The sequence below is a fragment of the Natator depressus genome, chromosome 10, assembly GCF_965152275.1.
Source record: "Natator depressus isolate rNatDep1 chromosome 10, rNatDep2.hap1, whole genome shotgun sequence".
In the NCBI taxonomy this organism is placed as follows: domain Eukaryota; kingdom Metazoa; phylum Chordata; order Testudines; family Cheloniidae; genus Natator; species Natator depressus.
This window is the reverse complement of record NC_134243.1, coordinates 70,839,204-70,855,316: the sequence shown is the minus strand read 5'-3', so window position 1 is coordinate 70,855,316 and position 16,113 is coordinate 70,839,204. Positions and strand designations below refer to the sequence as shown.

The 16,113-nt window shown below is 40.1% G+C and overlaps 1 protein-coding gene across 2 annotated transcripts in view; it reads left to right on the top strand.

Moving 5' to 3' along the window:
• Positions 1–16,113, top strand: part of AKAP13 (A-kinase anchoring protein 13) — a 105,961-nt gene that overhangs the window by 27,173 nt on the left and 62,675 nt on the right. The window contains exons 5-8 of one of the 2 annotated variants that reach the window (XM_074966492.1): positions 2,824–2,877; positions 6,631–6,693; positions 9,633–9,825; positions 12,174–12,279. In XM_074966492.1, the coding sequence (XP_074822593.1) occupies positions 2,824–2,877; positions 6,631–6,693; positions 9,633–9,825; positions 12,174–12,279 (416 nt within the window). The remainder of the gene's footprint in view (positions 1–2,823; positions 2,878–6,630; positions 6,694–9,632; positions 9,826–12,173; positions 12,280–16,113) is intronic. The other variant, XM_074966493.1, reaches the window with a different exon arrangement.

Sequence of the window (16,113 nt, the reverse complement as noted above, 5' to 3'; positions counted from 1 at the left end):
GGAAACACCTTGACCAGTCCTTAATGTGAATTATCACCACCTGTTCCTATGCAGAGGGTTTTGCTAAAGGAAAGGTTATCTGAGTGTTAAATCTAGGTGACCACAGAATAAACATAGCCACTATTAATCAGTAAGGTTCTTACATTAAGGTATTGTATGGGCTGTAAGGCTGTAATGGAAAAAGATAGACCTTCAGTCTTGGGTCTGGGGTGGCCTATTTTTGACTCCTGATAGAATTGCATATAGAATGAAGTGGACAGACCCTATACACTGTGCCTAGGGTGTTCTTCCAGTTTCCCCCTCTGCTCTCTCTCCTTTCAGAAAAGACTAGGGAATGCCACAAAGGCAAGGCTTGCCATGTACCTCTTTACATCAACTACTGTGAAAAGAAATAATGTTGTTTTCCAGGACCACTCTTCCCTTGATCTCCAGTTGCAGCAAAATTCCACCCATAAAGTAATTGATTAGAAGTAAGCCCTCTACATTCTGAGTAACTATCGAGTTCTCTGACTCCCTTTGTACCCAGCATGTTCTTATGCGCATCAGCCTTTCTTCATTTACACCGCACAAAAGTTACTCTAGTTTTACATAGTCATTTAAGATCCTGGTTCTGTTGAAACCAAGTGAGTTTGGCCGTTGATTTAAATAGGACCAACATCCCTTTAGAGCCAGGGTAGTCAAAGTTTGTTCCCTAAGTCACATATATTGGATACCACCCTCATCTGCAGTATGGATGTGTGGCTTGTTGGAGACTGCAAGTCCATCAGGAGTCAAATTGGAACCCATCCAGTTGTTTTCATGGGTCACAGCTCCGTATTAACAAATAACATGGCCAGAGTTGTCTGCATTATATTAAAACCAATAGGTGTCCTTTGGTTCCTGGTAAATTGCCAGAGGGCAGAGTTCGGTGACCCCTGATTTAGAGATATTAGTCACCCTTTAATGCATGTGCATAAATCCCCTTGACATTTCTAAATGTTATTTGCACGCACTGAAGAGAAATAATAGATCCTTAAATTATAAGTTTTATCTCCTCTAAAGCTAAACTTGAGAAACCATTCAGTACTCGGAAAGTTATATGCATTGTTTGTTTTGTTATATGACTTTGTCACCCCTTCCTGGACCTCTTTCCAGGTCCCAGGATGACACACACACAAATAAAATCACACCAATATTTTAAAACAGCGAGAGAGGCAACTTCAGAGATCAAAGCCGGTTTATTACAGACTGAGTTTATAAACTCATAAATTCATTTAGAAAGATTTATTTTTATGTATTCAACTTATTATGTAAGGATTTCTGAGGGTAGTAAACTCTGCATAGTTGGCAATTACAGCTAATGCTAAGCAGATGGAGTTAAAAACTTCTGAATCAGAGGTTGGATGGATATGTTTGTGACATGGGAAAATATACCTACTGTAAATGATTGATATATTCTTTTTTAAGTAAAGAAACAGAGGAATTATTTTCATATTTTCACGTACATAGCCACCAATAGACAAGATGTATGTCTGGCTGAAAGGTGACTTGCAAAGGGAAAACCAGTTGGGGTTTTTCACTTTTTTGCTTATTTATGATGCATAAAGGCCTGAAAATTAAGTTTTATTCAAACCTAAATCTCTATTTGGTTGATTGGTTTTTGCTAATAACTATTTAACTAGAATACTTTTGTTGGGATTTAACTCCTCCATCCCTTCAGTTAAGGGCTGAGGGCCTGATCCAATTCCATTCAAGTCAAAGGTAGTCTTTCCATTGGCTATAATGAAAGATGAATCAGGCCTTGAGAGAGCTCCCATGTGAGACTCTACCCTCCCTCCACGGGTCCTCTAGCAAAAGCTGGGAATAACAGATTTGATATTCTCTCTATTTCTATGGTAAAAAATTAGTGGAGCATAATCTTTTTTATTAAAAGAAGAAGAAAGACAAAACCTGTTGAGCATTTTAAATATCTTTTAAAATATGGTTTTTAAAACATTTTTTTCCTTTATAAATCTCCTGAAGAATACTTATAAGGCTCCAATGGAGCATGCTCATCCTTGGTAATTCTTAGAGTTCATGCTGAGTTTTATACATCTCACATGGGGTGGATTGCAGCTCATATAGACATACCCAGCTAACTTACCTAGTTAGTTAGCTCAGGTACAGGTACTGGAGCAGTACAGGATTCATGGTGGAATGTACAAGGCCACTTGGAACCCAGGACAATTACTCATATGGCCAGCCCACACTGGAATCGTGCTACCGTGCGTCACTGCGCCTGTGCCCAAGTTAGCTGGATTATAGCTGGCTCGAGGATGTCTCCATGAACTGCAGTCACACACCATGTTTTTGGCATTGACATGCCTTCAGAGTGCCACTAATTGCCGTGTTTTTAATGCCCTTTTGAAGGAAAGAAAAAAATTAGATTTTTCACTTGATGGTCCTTTAGACTTTGTCTACACTACCACATAGAGCTGTTGCTGGTGAGGGTTGCTAACAGTGGCTGCTGTTGAACTAGCACTGACTAGTTTTTCCTTGTCTACACATGCAGCTGACCCATGATTGGCACCTGCTTATATGCAACCATCGTCAGTGGCCGTGATACTTTGTCTGGTAACAAGGCTTTACTGTGAAATAGAGGGAGAAAGATAACTTCACAGGAGACACATTGCTCCCTTAATTGCTATAGTTTTTATACTCCCCTTTTCACTCCTTCCTTCTGCTGTTTGTTTGTTTTTTGGGGGAGGAGGGCGGGGGGGAAGAATGGGTGTTTTCCCTTCAGCTGTCATTTGTACATTTTGTTCCATTTCTCATCTCTGACCACTTTCCATGATTCATTTTCAGTTCAATGCGAGTTCTGGGGGATGGTATAAGGAAGCCTCCCATTCATAGGAGAAGGTACAGAGCCAACTAACTTGACTAACCATTTTGCATTTGAATGTCTACTAACTTCATACTCTCATGTTAGTTAATCCAGTTTAGATTCAGTACTTCTCGGAACATTTGTCTGATACAGAGACACACGTCCAATTTCATCCCTCTCACCCTTAGCCTGACACAGCCCCGTTTTTACAACCTTCACTGCAAGCTGCAAAGTCATTCTTTCTAGGGCTTCTAGTTGAGGGGGTGGGTTGAAGGATATTGGATGTTGTGGATTGGAAGCATCCAACAAAATAATAAAATATTATATTATTATAAAATTATTATAATAAAATATATTATTATAAAAATTATATTATAAAAATATATTTAGGACTGGAGGTTGAATTTAAATGGGCAAGTAATTGTTTATTTGTCTGTTCACTTTAATTATTCTTTAAAATATATCAAAATCCCTATATCTCCAGGATAGGCACATAGGAACATATTTGAAACTAGTACAGAGGATACATAATACACTTGTTACACCTGTAGCAGCTGATTTGGTTAATTTTAACTTTCTGGGTTTTTTTTTTAACTCTGCCTCTTAAAAGCTGGAAAATGAGCATGACTTTCAAACCCATTTTTGTTCCTTTCTATCTGGCAAACATTTATGATTTCTTATCCTCCCCATACATATTTATTTATATGTATAAATAAAATAAGGACAAGGCAAACTTACCCATGTTTCGCTGTCGAAGCATTAGCATGATTAGTTTATGTGGGTAGCAATGTTCACAGCTCAGGAAAGAGCTTTTTTAAAAAAACTGAGCGCTAGTTCTACACAAGCCCTGTGTAGGCCCTACAAAAATTGTTGTTGCTGTTACTGTTAGATTTCTTGGAGGTGCAGTAGGGGACCCTTCCTTCGCCCTCCATGGCCCCAGTTTTATGGGGAGTTTTGTTGTTTTTGGCCACCTCCCAGGCCCGTTAATTCCTTTGATGTACCCACTTCTCTGACATTTTATTTATGATTGCATCATTGTTTTGACTGGAGAGACTAAGTACCTGCTGTGTTGGTTCACTTCATGTGCCATGACGCTCGATCTGCTACTGCCACAGAGCATGGCTCTCTTGTGTACAGTAGTTTCCTAAGGCCTTGTCTATAGTAAAGGGGTTCAGCAAAATATTCCCACTAGTGCTATAACTGGTTCGGTTGCACCGGTGAGCATTTTTTTCTACAAGATCTTTGGTTGTTTTCCTAGTTGTGTAGAGTGAAGCGTTAGCCCTTGACAAGCCTTTGACATGGCCGTTGACCTTGACTCTCAGCTCCACAGAAGCACGCGCTCTCACGCCTTGCTGTAACATGCAGAAACCTAAATTCTCAAGCACGGCCTCAAGGAATTAGTGCTCTATGTGCCTTCTACAGTATCCTCCTTTTACAGTGCAACACAGACTACACAGGCCTCAGTGAAGTACTTAGCATATCTAATTATGATTTTATAGCCTCTGAGAAGAGCAAGTGAAGGGGGAAATGGTGAGATTTCCTCTGTGCTTCCCCTTGAGGCTCTCAATCCAGTATCTCTTCATGCTTGCTCACACCTACTGATATCCTTATTATCTTCATTAATATACTAGACTTCAGGTTATTGATACACCCACCCTTAGTGAAATGCTATGGACTCCATGCCGCTCAGACTCCACTCTGCTCTGTACTTTGTAAGGTGGCATGCAAGGATTGCCTTGTGAGCATATGCATGCTAACTGCTTTTTAACCAGTTGCACAGTGATATCCACCTGACTTCTACAGAGGAGCTTTGGGTCCCTATACTAATCATAAAGAGAAGTCTTCAAGTTGGCCACTTAATATCACTGCTTACCTTTGCAATTTAGGTCAGATTCTTTAGTCAATATACTCTCATTCTACCTCTTTACCACTGCCGTAGCCCTGTTGATACCCTACAAGCTAGTGCTGGAGAGAAGACAATGGCACAGCCTCAAACTAATTCCAGTCTGTAGCTGGTCACACAAACGGCTCTTCCCTCTTCACCCTCCACACCCCCCCCCCCAGCCTTCTGCCAAGGGTTTGTATATATTGTATGACGAGCCACTGTCTTCACTTTTGCGTAGTGTTGCCAATTGATTGTGGGTGGCTCACCAGCAGGATTATAATTCTATATGTCTGTGTTTTCCACAGCTCTTGCCAAGAATTTTTATTCCTCTCTGGGACCTTCTGCCATTTTCTCCAAGCCTCCTACTCCTTCATCTCTCAATTATAGAGTTTCTGCCCTGCAGTTTTGTCGCCACACTATAAAATTAATATAGTTAAGAAATATATGTATGTAGAGAGATTTTATATATATACACACAGATCTACAGAACTGTCTGCTGTAGGTCAGTTTTCATTGTGAAGGAAATTGGATACACTCTCCTTCCCCCACCTCACCCCCACAATACACACACAGCTGCATGAGTATGTTGAACCTTTGTCTTAAGGGACACACAGGTCATCTATGGGTGTCAGCAGACTCTGAAGGTGAGAGCAGCCATGGAGCTGTAAATGATGTGAGGTACTCGTAGTATAGCAATACACTGACTCCCTTTGTGACCTTGAGCAAGTGTCTTATCCCCTTTGTTTCAGATTCTCCATCTGTAAAATGGAGAAAGTTCCTTATCCTGCAGTGGTTTACTTAGCTGCTGATTATAATGCACTTTAAGGGTTGTGCTTGTTACAGCAAGGTAATTGTTCATAATGGATATTTATGGTAATATTTTGGAAGCCATCAGAAAAGATATTCTCTATATATCTGACAGCCTGCAGAGCACAGGAGCTTCACTAACAGATGCGTCATGGCTAGGGCCCTAACAAATTTACGGTCCATTTTGGTCAATTTCACGGTCGTAGGATTTTAAAAACTTGTAAATTTCATTATTTCAGCTATTTAAATGTGAAATTTCACAGTGAGGTAATTGTAGGGATCCTAAGCCAAAAAGGAGTTGTGGGGGTGGGTTGCAAGATTATTGTAGGGGGGGTTGCAGTACTGCTACCTTTTCTTCTGTGCTGCTGCCTTCAGAGCTGGGCAGCTGGAGAGCGGCGGCTGCTCACCAGGAGCCCAGCTCTGAAGGCAGAGCTGCCTTCAGAGCTGGGCTCCTTCCTGGCCAACAGCCGACGCTCTCCGGCCGCCCCACTCTGAAGGCAGTGCAGAAGTAAGGGTGGCAATACTGCGACCCCCCACCCCTAAAATAACCTTGTGACCCACCCACCCCCGCAACTGTCTTTTGGGACAGGACCCCCAATTTGAGAAACGCTGGCCTCCCCCTGTGAAGTCTGTATAGTATAGGGTAAAAGTACACAAAAGACCAGATTTCACAGTCCGTGACGTGTGAATTTGATAGGGTTCTAATTATGACCCAATCAGCAACCTCAAAATGAAACTACTTGGATTCCTGGACAAACTGCTGCTGGATACCCTCAGACTAAATACCATGGGTTCTTCAGTTAACTGTTCTTACTTATTTATTCATTTAAGTTCCTTGGCCCCGTTTCTGAGTACTTCCAGTTTTGCTTGGAGTGCTGGAACGGAGGAGGGACAAGGGAAAGATGGCTTTATGCCTCCATGCACTCCCTGTATTGTGGGGCTGCCAATCTGGTACCTTTCACCCACCATTAATTAACATACAATGTAAAAAATCTTTCTAAAATTAAATAAGTTTAACCGAGTCCTGAAGCATTCCCTTTCTGTGACAATCCAATAACTGCAGTCCTTTTCCTTTGTCTGCCTTTGATATCCCCAGTTTGAGCTGGTGTCCCTCTGGAGTACAGTACATTACCATGGGTGCTGACTTTAATTGTAGAAGGTATGGTATAAATAAATGTGCAACAGCAAAGGGGCATTGCAAACACAGTGTTGTCAGCTGTTTGTGTGGTAGTCTGTTTCTCTGCTGCTCTGGCTGGAATGCGCTTGTGTCCGTTTGCTTTGCTGTTCCCCCCGAGTCATGTTTGGTGTTGGGTCCTCTAGAGAGTGAAGTACTCTCTGCTAGTCTTGAGTGTCAGAGAAGCTGCATTATTCACCTGGAGCTGCTTTTTTTCTGTGATGATTTTTAGGTGCATCTTTCCATACAATCAGAGCAATGAAAGTGACAGCAAGAGAATCTAAGCCAGAGTCAATGAGATACAGTTATGTTTTCCTCCAGACTGACTGATATTTTATAGGCATTTAAATTCATACAGACTGCTTCTAGTACAATTAGAGTTCTTTTTGCTCTCTCTTGAGCAGAGAAGCTAATCATTTAAACCTCTCTAGAACAAAATCTGATAACCACAGATTTGGTTTTCCCAGGCACTTAAAACTTGTGTGTCCTGTAGAAAGTCCAGAGTCAGAATTAATTATCACAGGTCAGATCCTCAACAGAGGTACATTGGCAGAGCTGAAGCTCTGGACCCAGATTTATTTTTGCCTCCAACAATTAAAGGATAGAATTCTAACTGTATTTTCTGGAAGCTAGATACCTCTGAAGTTTGAAATACAGATCATTTACTTTAGAACACTGATTTGAATGTGATCCAAATACAGTAGGTAAAAACCACAGATCATTATCAGCAGATGACTATTTGATGGCATGTCTGAAGTGAGTTGCTGTTCTTAGCCCTGTTATTAGAAGATAGATGTCAAGATCACAGCAAATTACCACCATGATTTTGGGCTGGAAGAATAAAAGCCTGTCCTCCCTAGATAATAGGAGTGGGACAGATTTCCCCTTGCAGATGTTTGGGAGTAAACTTTACAATGCATGCTATAGCTAAACACAATGCAATTAAAGGCTTTTGTGAATTGATAAAATTGCAGATTTCATGATTTGTCTCCCCTCTCATTTACTAACCTGAAAAAATCTTTGGAAGCCAGATGTCGGAGTCTTCTGATTTAAGATTTACTTCAGCTTTTGCTTTCAAGATGATACATGTTTGTCAACCACCAGCTCCTCCAGTGATATGTAGAATACTAGTATCCATTTGGTGTCTACATGGATTTAAAGCTCCACTGGATGTGTGAATAATCTGTACATTACAAAGTATTTTTCTTTCCTTTTAACACGTTTTGAATGTTAACTCAATAGTGAGTTAGATTTAATGATTAACCTTGAGTCCAAGTGTGTTGTACATATTACGTGTTTTCTGTAAAACACTTGCCCCTCATCCAACCACAGCAAATTGTCATATAATATATGATGCATATAGAGGACAATCAAAAGAACATAAAAGTGTCACGGTAATTGACATCTTGTCTTCAGGCACTCGTGGGTCATTAAATAGCAATTGACCTAACTCCAAAGTTTGAAAAAAGACGTGTTTGAAATGCTAAGGTTATATAGCAGGATCCTATCCGAAAGATGTCAGGAGGTGCGCTGGAACTAATTTGTTCATCTTTCACCTTTAGAAACGGGTTGAAATCCTCATTCATGTCAAAAATGAAAATGTGTGTATTGGTGTCATCTTTAGTTTCTACTGTATATTGGACCATAACAAAAGCCACCTTTCTCAAGGAAGGCCCTGGATCAGAATAGCAGAGTTTGCTGCACATGAGAATTGAACTTCAGGGATAGAGCTCTGTTGGGGATCTAAGACTGGCATAGTTGGGGTAGGGTGACCCATATAGCAAGTGTGAAAAATTGGGACAGGGGGTGGTGTCTATATAAGAAAAAGCCCCAAATATCGGGATTGTCCTATAAAATCCAGACATCTTGTCACCCTATTGGGGGCACTGCAGGTCAGGAATGAGGTGACTCTACAGATCTGTAGGCTGACCCAGGCCTGGAATTGCAAGGGATGCTGCAGGTCAGGATTGAGGTGCTGGATACAGTGCTTTTGAAAGAATGGTGTGGCTGGGAAGATAATGTAATGTGTGGTGGCAGGGAATGGAGGTTGGTGTTGCAGGTGAGAATTGAGCTACGCTAGCATGGCTCTTCGTAGGGAAAACTTGCATATCAGCAGCCGTCACTGTGGCTGAGTCTGGCCAACTCTTTCATAAGCACCAATGTTGCAGACAAATGCTTTTTGTTTTGTTTTAAGTGATCGTGTCTGACTCAGTTGGATAACCTAGCTGCAGAGGCAAAAGCTGAAATGTGATTCATTGGCCGATGGAGACAGCACTTATTTAATACTTAGATTTTGGCACTGATGCCCTGCTTTCTGCCAAAGCCTTGTACAGTGGCAAATGCTAAGCAGCATCAAGGAATATCTCTGCGAAGAAGAGTTGTACACATTCAATATATTGCTGTCTATAAACCAATAGCTTCGTAGGTGTAGGAGGATAGAGAATATTTCAGCATAGAACATCTGTTCGGGGCAAATAGCATCAGGATATACCAGCTATGTCTAGCTTAAATTGAGCCGCATCCAGTATATCATTTAAAGCTGAGAAAATGGAATGAGTGGAAATAAGCACACCTAAAAAAGCTCCCAGTATTTCTTTTGCACTGTTCAAGAGAGTGAGAAGGAGTCCAATAACACAGAAATGTATTGGTCCATTATTCTCACGCAACCGTTTGCCTGAGTGTACCAAGATACTGCTGTCTGCAGTGAAAGGGATATAATTATTAAATCACACCACAAGCAGCTACCTGCGCTAGGTCACGTATATTACTCAAGGAAGTAACACAAACTGAGGGAATAATATGTTTTTCACTCCACGGAGAATGTGGAGGTTGCATCCTCTTTGAATTAGAACGTGGCTCATGCACACGTTGTATATTAAAGCATTAAGAATTTTCAGGGTCTAACCTCTCTGATTTTTCTTCAGTTACAGCCTAGAAGGCCTTGCAGGAGACTCCGATGATAACAAGAAGCCCTCCTCAAATTTAGAGACTTCCTCTTTGAGTTCCAAAGACCTCAGGCGAAGTCCACTTGCTAATGATGAACGTGGCTCCTTGGTCTCACTCACTGAAGAGGAAGTAGAATCTGAGCAGGGGGAAATCAGAGGGTTTGACCATCAGGTAAAGCTGTACTTTTCTTATTGTTGGGTTTTCATAAAACTCTAAATCAAAGTCTCCCAAACTTTGCCCAAGTGAGGGTCTCCTTTGCATGCATAATACAGAGATATTTTCATCTTTAATGTAGAGATATGCCTGGCAAAGGCTAAAAGATGCATCACTCCCACTTGATCAAAGCAGACTTGTTACTCAGCCATAGAAGCAGCATGGTTAGACCTTAGGACAGGGAACAAGCAACTCCTGAGTTCTCTGCTACTGACCGGATGGTCTTGGAAAAGTCACTTTGCTTCTGTAAAATGGAGTTAATAACACTTCTCCGATAGCGGTGTTATGAGGTTTAAAAAAACGAATGTTTGTATGGCACTTTGAAGATGTGAAGCATATATAAGTACTAAGTATTATTTTATCTGTTAAGTTTTTTAGGTTTATACCTATAATGTAGAAGAAAGTGAGGACCTTTCTCTTTCATAATAACCCGTATTCTGATTTTTTTAATGGTCTCACCCTACTGTTACAAGCAGCAACTTAAATGCATTATCACAGATGGAGAATTATGCAAATTTAGGTTCACCTTCTTGGAGAGGAGGTAGATGGGGATGATTTAATCTGGAGAGATGGGCCTGTGTTTTGTGGACATGTATCTTCAAACTGTTTTATTAAAAAGGCAAATATATTAAATGCCTTGAATATCTGAAAGCCACACTTCCTCCCTAATACTTCTCTGGGCAGACACAAAAGAACTGGGGGTTATTCAGCTGCCCCTGTTTAGCTGCCAGAGAAGGTCTTTGTTGACTGATCCTGGCACACTGATTTTCTGTGACATCTTCATGAGTCTCACACAGAGGAAATTGGTGTTGCTTGGTGCATCTGTCACTTGAGCATCAAAGTGTTGTTGAAAGTGGCATTTGAGGCACAGCCTAAGTAAATCCTTACTTCCCAAGGTGAATGGAGTAACCAGGGCTCATGAGAACTGATCTGTGAGAGCTGGCATTACGATGTGGGATTGTATCTCTTAGCCATTGTTTTGATGACTGGTATTCATTGAAAGTCCATCGTTACAGCTACATACCCTCCGTGTCAGACTCTTGCCATTTTGTACTGACAGCCGGTGTGTAACCTTGATTTGTGTGTTCCCAATTAATAGGCTAAGAATAAGAAATAGAACCAAACTGAACTCTTTAAGGTTCAAGCTTTTGGGGCAGTAACAAATTATTTCATGTAATGGAGGACTGTGAATGACACAGTGAGGGACAGAATTAAAGACTTTACTTAAAATAAAATAATTAAAACAGACAGGCATTACAGGGTAACCATACAGTGCATTTATACCCACATTCCAGGATAAAATGGTACATCCAGGGTGATCAGTCCCGAGATGAGAATATTAAGTATATCATCATTTCTCTCTCTGGTACCCCAAATTAGCATACTACTCTTTATATAATCAATTATAACACCCCTTAATTAATTAGCATTAGGTCTACCTTTTACTGTATTTACCATAATTAAATATTTTCTGCTTTCTCATTGGTTGTTTAACATTACACATAATCTTTCTTAATGTCTATGTAAATATCATTCCAATAACTATCAGTACAGATAGCATTCTTCCAAAACATTCACATTTTGTCTAAAACACTTGTTAAAACTAGTTCAAACCAAAATCTGTTTACAACGCGGTCTAGGATTGTGTCCAAATTTATCTCTAACTTGCCTCTAAATTATCTCACTTTACTCACATTTTACTAGGCCTTATTATTATCAAGCCCAAATTTAAGGCCCAAAAGCATATTTTCTACTTATATTTCAGCACATTTCTATTTAACATAAGCAAATATCATCTACAGCTGGAGGGGTTGAAATCACAGCAGTATTTTCATTGGTCATCAGACAACAAACATACATTTTATTGGCTTGCCAGAGAGGGAAGCACCCTGTGCTTGCCTCTATTTTTGTTACATACTTACATTTGCAAAAAGAAAAGGAGTACTTGTGGTTAGAGACTAACCAATTTATTCTCTAAGGTGCCACAAGTACTCCTTTTCTTTTTGCAAATACAGACTAACACGGCTGTTACTCTGATACTTACATTTGTTTCCCATTTTTAAAGACGTTGCACTTCACTTTTACAATTCCTCAGTGTTTTTGTCATGCTGCAATTCACCATTTTTGTGCCCTACCACCCTAGTTGGGCCCATCCCTTTGGGGAAGATATTCTTGAGTGTTTTAATGTTCCAGTATTTAAAGGGATAGGCAACTAATACATTTAAACACTAGACTGTAGTCTGCAGTTGGGGTGAGGGCATTGCTTGGCATATCTGCTTAATAGAGGTTTTTTTTCTATCCCATAGACACGCCAAAGATCACAGCCACATGGATTTAGTTTCTGTACTTCTGCCACTTCTCCGCTGACCAAATCTATTTCGCTAATGACAATCACTCAACCAGGACTAGAAAGTGAGTAAACATGACTTTCCATATGCAGTATTCATGTATACCTTGCTAACTCCCCAAGATAGAATCCCCCCAACTTTTTCTGTCTTTCTTTCTGTCTTATTATTTGAAGTAGAGGTACGCTTCTCTACTGCATTTAATTACAAAAAAGGGGCATCTCTCATTTTTAGACCCAAATTTACCACCTTGCATACATAGAATTATTTTACTCTGTTAACATAAATTATTGGTATCAGAACTGATGTTTCTTGAGTATATTGTAAAAAACTGATTATGTTCATGATAAATCCTATATCCTTTTTGAATTTCTTCCTCTGCTGTTACTATAATGCTTCCTCATTTGAGGTATTTCTTTTCCGTATCTTGGAGAGTTGAGAGATGTAGAGATATGGAATCTGAATCATCTGTATCCTTCAGGAGAAAAGCCATAAGACTACTCTTAAGGCCGGAGAGGGAATGTCTTCATGATATTTGTTCTCTAAAGGAGTTTATTCATTAATATTCCTGTTACCCAAATCAACCTTTCTGTGGGTTGAAGGGCATAACTTCAAGTTGCATGCTTTGAGGAGAAGCAACAGATGCAGAAGTGAAATGTCAAAAGTCTGGGGTGCTTTTCTTAAGTTAATTTCAGTGAAAAGAATAAGTAGTTTGCAAAGTCTTCTTTATTCCAGATGTACTTGAGAAGATCACACACTTCTTATCCTCACTAAGTGTTGGCCAGGCAGTATGTTTGGTCTGCTTTTATACAATTCCTCATTGGCTTTATGAGACCAGCTCTGAGCTTTTTCTCATTACTGAAATGCATATGATCTATGGTTGATTCTTCAGTCTTTACACATTGTGGATTACATTTTACTAAAAATAACCTGTCTGTTTTTGGCCCATTTGTCAAAATCATCCAAACAAAGTTAACAGTTACACCAGAGATTTGTTTGGCCTTACATTTATAAAAAACAATTCTGTCTCACCTAGATTCATCATGGGGCTCCTCCCCAGAACTCAGTGACAAAACAGCCATTCAGTGGGATCATCACACCCAAAAGGACCTGTTCCTAGCAAAAAGACATGCTTTAAAGTAGAGAGTTTTATTTCGTTTGGAAGCTTACAGGGAGAACCATACAGAGAGGGTGCCTTGTGACATTTTTAAGTTCAGTGCCCTCATTCTTCCATGATTAATAAGCATGTGGCTTAAAGGATGTGTCCCATAGCAACAGTAACCAAAACACCACGAAATCCATCCAATAAAAAAAACTACATCTTACTCTATATTATGTCATACCCTCTTTCCTCTTTTTGCTCAAGCCCTTCATTTTTTCTTTTAAGTAAACAGTTTGTTGGCATCATTTCCAGTTGCTAACCAAACACTCTAAATAGCACAGTCCCAAAAAAACAGACTTTTTTAGAGGACAAGAAAGCTTGGCAACCTAATGCTTTTCTCCCCATTACTTGGAAACTTTCTGTAGGGCTCACTGAGGAGATTGCATCAGGAGAAGACTTACGCCACCTCACTTTCAAGTAAACTCCGACCCATTTCATAAAAATGTTTCCCTCATAATGCACATTACAGGTACCAGCAAGACCTGAACTGGGAGCAGATAAACTTGGTCACAAATCCCTCCCTTTGTTTTTGTCTAATTAACGTCAGCCCAACCAGAGCACGCTATATATGCAGGGAATGAAAGTGGTAACTCAAACAGGAGGCTATGGAAATTGAATATTGTTAATCAAACCAGTTTAGGGTGGAATAGTAGGGTCAGTCTGGTGGCTAGAGCTGGGCCAAATTATGGGCCTAAATTTTCAAGACTGTCTAACTTTCTGAGTGGCTAATTTGAGATACCTTAGAGAAGCCTGATTTACACTCAGCACTTTCTGAAAATCAGGTCCCTTTAAGATGTTTGAAGTTAGACAGCTAAAAAGTAAGGCATCCAAACTCATTAGTCATTTTGAAAATTTTTGTCATAAGGTCTGTTCGTAGCTCTGCCACTTATGAATGTGGAAACTTGAGTAAAACACTTCACCTTTCAGTGTCTCCATATCATCATCATCATCATGGCAAATACCAAAGGGATGTAGCCTCCTTGTAGAACAAGCGCCACCCGGATCAATCTTTAGCAAGGTCATCTTTAAAAGAGGCAGGATGATGATTCTTACCAGCCCAAGGGTGTGTTGAGTCTTAATGTTGGAGAAGTGCTTTTGTGCCTTTTGTTGGAGGATCTCACGGTATAATACATAACTTCTATTGGATTTCCAAAACTGAACATCGATCTGTTCATTACTGCATACTTAGTTATACAAGAATAAATCTCAGTGATTTCATAGAAGTAAATAAAGTAAATAAAATCTAGAACAAGTTTAGTTGTCCATGATTATTCTGTCCACTTGAATAATTTTATAAGAACCCAAGAACAGCCATACTGGGTGAGACCAAAGGTCCATCTAGCCCAGTATCCTGTCTTCCATCAGTGACCAATGCCAAGTGCCCCAGAGGGAACGAACAGAACAGGTGGTCATCGAGTGATCCATCCCCTGTCGCCCATTCCCAGCTTCTGGCAAACAGAGGCTAGGGACACCATCCCTGTGCATCCTGGCTAATAGCCATTGATGGACCTAACCTCCATGAATGTATCTAGTTCTTTTTTGAACTCTGTTATAGTCTTGGCCTTCACAACATCCTCTGGCAAGGAGTTTCACAGGTTGACTGTGCATTGTCTGAAGAAATACTTCCTTTTGATTGTTTTAAACATGCTGCCTATTGATGTCATTTGGTGACCCCTAGTTCTTGTGTTATGCTAGATGATATAAAATAAAGTGTATCCCAAACACTAAAAGGTGCCTGGATGGGAAGAAAACAGCTTGTTTTGCACAAAAGCTTTAAAAACAAAACCCAGCTGGGTAAATGTTTGGGGGATTTTGGCCTGATTTTGGTCTCTGCATGTGCTTTGTCATGTGTTGGTTTGGGAGCTGGTTGTAGAGTTGCACTTCCTCTAATCCCTCCAGATCTGTTGTTCCTGCCGCATCCACACTATCCTGAAGGAGTTGACTGATGTGCACTTAGCATTCACAAATGCTAATGCTGCAGCATTTTATATAATCAGAGAGTTCACAAGAGCTGTTGGCTGGAATATGCTGAAGGCTGCTCCCAATTTTGGAATAACACATTTCCAGTGAGGAGAATTGTTACAAAGTCAGGAACTTCTAAAAATAAAAATAACTAAACTGAAGCAGGAACTAAGCCATGCCTGGGGAGCCTGTTCTCTGTACACTTAAAATATTGCGGCTCATCTTTGCTCTTCGAGAATAGTCTGACAAGATAGTAACCTAAAAAGGAGAAAAAATAATTATTCACCATTGTGGTTTTCAGAGCCAAGATGCAGGGAACATGAGCGATTTGTTTGTCCATCAGCAAGTTTAAGAGGATATATGAATAAAACAAAAACTTAATTTTGTCTGCAAATGTCCCAGCTAAATGCCTTCGACTGGGAAATGCATCTCTGAGTGTTTTGCATTAAGCAGTGCCATTGGTTCTTGAGTGTGTCACATGACCTTGACCAGTCCTTCCCATGCGTGGGCATATTGTCCAGTGACAGAGAAAGCACTGTGGGAGATTTTTCATCATGTTGCTTGTTTTGTCTGGGTAATCCTGTGCATTCTGAATTTCCATTTTGTCTTAAGGTACAGAACCAAAAATATACAAGAGACTCTTTATAAATGGTCAAAAAGACATTTGTGTTTTCTTCTCAGTTGTTTCTTTAAAACTGAAATTTGGTTCCTTAGCATTTGTTTCCTCTATTGTGCATGCAGGCACGCAAGTTTATGTGTGACAAAGGATTGCTCACA